Source organism: Penaeus japonicus, unplaced genomic scaffold (genome assembly GCF_977035675.1).
Source record: "Penaeus japonicus unplaced genomic scaffold, GWHDUDI00000001_assembly GWHDUDI00000023, whole genome shotgun sequence".
NCBI classification, from domain to species: domain Eukaryota; kingdom Metazoa; phylum Arthropoda; class Malacostraca; order Decapoda; family Penaeidae; genus Penaeus; species Penaeus japonicus.
In genome coordinates, this window is record NW_028234425.1 from 39759716 (window position 1) to 39762215 (window position 2500).

A 2500-nucleotide genomic window follows, 5' to 3' on the forward strand; every position below is an offset into this window, starting at 1 on the left:
GGGATACCAATTTAATGGTTAAAGACTAAGACAATGATTTGGATGTGTGATACATATTTGTGTTTTTAGGGTAGTTACCAAATTAACCATACACTGTGAAATAAAGCAGTACTTGGTGCATGGAAGATTGCAAAGTTTAAATGGTTGGATACTATCTCTTTGGTGTTGCAGGTGTGTACAAAGGAATTGACATCATATGATCCTTTTGTCACTCATGAAAATGGAAAGCCCCACAAAAAGGTTAGTAAAAGTCTTTTTAATGTTGTTTATTTGTTTATATTGCTGTTCTTAAGGTTAAAGTTGATTCTTTAAATTTGGCTAAATGTGGGAAAATCTTTTTTAGTGTTTAGAATGTAATGAATAAGTAATATCAATCATTACAAAATCATTCCAAATCTGTACTTGAAAATAAGTGCAAAAATCATGTCAAAGAACATTTACATTATCATAAACATGAAACAACTAAAAGGGAGTTATATTTGAAGCTTTGTAACTATATTAAATTAAAAGAATTCATGCAGTAAGAGTCTGAACAAAATGGTTCAAGTTTAACTGTCCCCTCACCAGGGGTGGGGGGGTAAGGGGGGAATTTAGTCTGAAAATGTACTTATAACTCTATTTTAACAACTACAGGTCTAAGAAAATATCCATGTGAATATAATCCTCAGGTAGTTATAGAAAACTAACTGACAATATTAACAGTTATTTGTTATTTTTTCAAGATTTTTTTTTCTTTTTGATCTTGTTACCATTATCCTCAATAAGGTTCTAATTGATTTCAAATTTGACTGTGCCATTGAAAAGGACATAAAAGTGCATAGACAGCTTCACCAGCTTTTCAACATTTTGTTCCCTATCTTTTTATGGGAATATTTATTTTTACGAGTATTTTTTACTCAAATTATGAATTGCTGTACATAGGGAGGTATGTAGGAACAAGTTGGCAGCCCCACCTGTTTGGGTACCTTCACAAATTTTGTCTAAAAAAAAAACAATAATTATACACAAAATATAACAAAATCAGGAAAATCTATAAGGCTGATATTTTTTCTTCTTCTTCTTTTGCCTAACTTCCTAGGATGGTCCCCTTCAGACTTTTTATTATAAAATCTAGATTCTTGCTTTTATGTGATAAGAGTGAAGCAGTAAACATAAACATATTATTAGCATAGCTGGCAGAATGAATGCTTTTAATTCTGGTGGACTAACTAATGCACCAAGTGTATTCCCGTCCTCCATCTTCATAAATAACTTAATCTAGGCTGATATAAATCTGTTTTCACATGGGTCGGGATTTGTACATAAAAGGGGGAGCCTGTTCCATTGATAATACTCTGAGAAATCTTCAATACAAGGCTAAGAAAGGTCTGCAGTGTATGATACTTTCCATGATAATCATGATCACATAAATATTTCTTTCAATCATTACACATAACTGATTTAGTCTTTGTCCCCATTTTGATATCTTTAAACATAAAGATCTTATTTTTGTCATAATGATTGTTTGATTATAAAATGACCAGGCATATAGTTTACAATGTATAGAATGGCAGAATATTTTACCTTGGTTTTAAATGAGTGCTGGGAAATGGAGTTTTCATTAAAGGTTTCATAATATCATTGTATTTATAACATTTTAAATATCATTAAGATGCTATTGAGACACCAATGATGAATGATTATATTGACAACCAGGTTTTTTTATCATTACTTTATATAAGCTAAAAGAATATATATACCAAGTACTTTGCTTAGTCAAGGAAGGGGGTCTTGACAGGGGCCCTTGAAAGTGGCCAGTAGTAGTAGATTCTGACAAAGGATTTAAAAATCTTAATACTGGCCATTTTCGGTAATTGGTGAATCAATATGGGTCAAAACAAGAGAGGAAGTAGCTAACAGTGATAGAGAGAGAAATAAAAGATTGAGAGATGCACATGAGGTGGTAGAGCTCTTGAACCATAATACAGCTTCTAACATCAAAATGTTAGAGCTCATCTGACATTTTGATGTGAAAGGTAATCTAATACATATGTCATGACATATGTCACAAACCTAACCTTGTGAGAGGAGAGCTTATCTGACATTTTGATGTGATAAGTAATCTTACATCATATTGAGAGAGCTTTTCTGACATCTCCATATTGGAGCTCATTTGACACTGTCAGATATCTGCCCGTGGTGCATCATGGCCAATGATTATTTAAGAAAAGATATTTAAAATTGCCAAAATGATAGCAATTAATGCATTATTAGAATATGATCATAATGTGATAAGCCTTGTTTTGTATTATTTAAAAATCATGTCATGCATGATTTTAGTCTGTATTGAAATAATATGTTCTTTCACAATGATATAAGAAATCATTAGTCCATCTGTTTTACAGATTCGCCAGCAGAAGATGACCCCAAAGGATCCAAATATCGGTATGAAATTGCAAAGGCGTCCCCTCAATGAATTGCGTGGAATCTTCCCCAAGGGATCCTTGGAAGAAATGATTGA

General features: G+C 32.2%; 2 protein-coding genes across 6 annotated transcripts in view; one reads left to right on the top strand and one right to left on the bottom strand.

The window, feature by feature from the left end:
- The window catches only part of LOC122258339 (M13 family metallopeptidase neprilysin 3), a 221904-nt gene that overhangs the window by 50303 nt on the left and 169101 nt on the right, over positions 1-2500 (bottom strand). The window lies entirely within an intron of this gene.
- LOC122263632 (uncharacterized) overlaps positions 1-2500 on the top strand; it is a 21081-nt gene that overhangs the window by 8222 nt on the left and 10359 nt on the right. For all 5 annotated transcript variants that reach the window (XM_086550459.1, XM_086550461.1, XM_086550458.1 and 2 more), the window contains exons 5-6: positions 172-240; positions 2385-2500. The exon at positions 2385-2500 is cut by the window's right edge and continues 23 nt beyond it. In XM_086550459.1, coding sequence (XP_086406585.1) covers positions 172-240; positions 2385-2500 — 185 coding nt within the window. The remainder of the gene's footprint in view (positions 1-171; positions 241-2384) is intronic.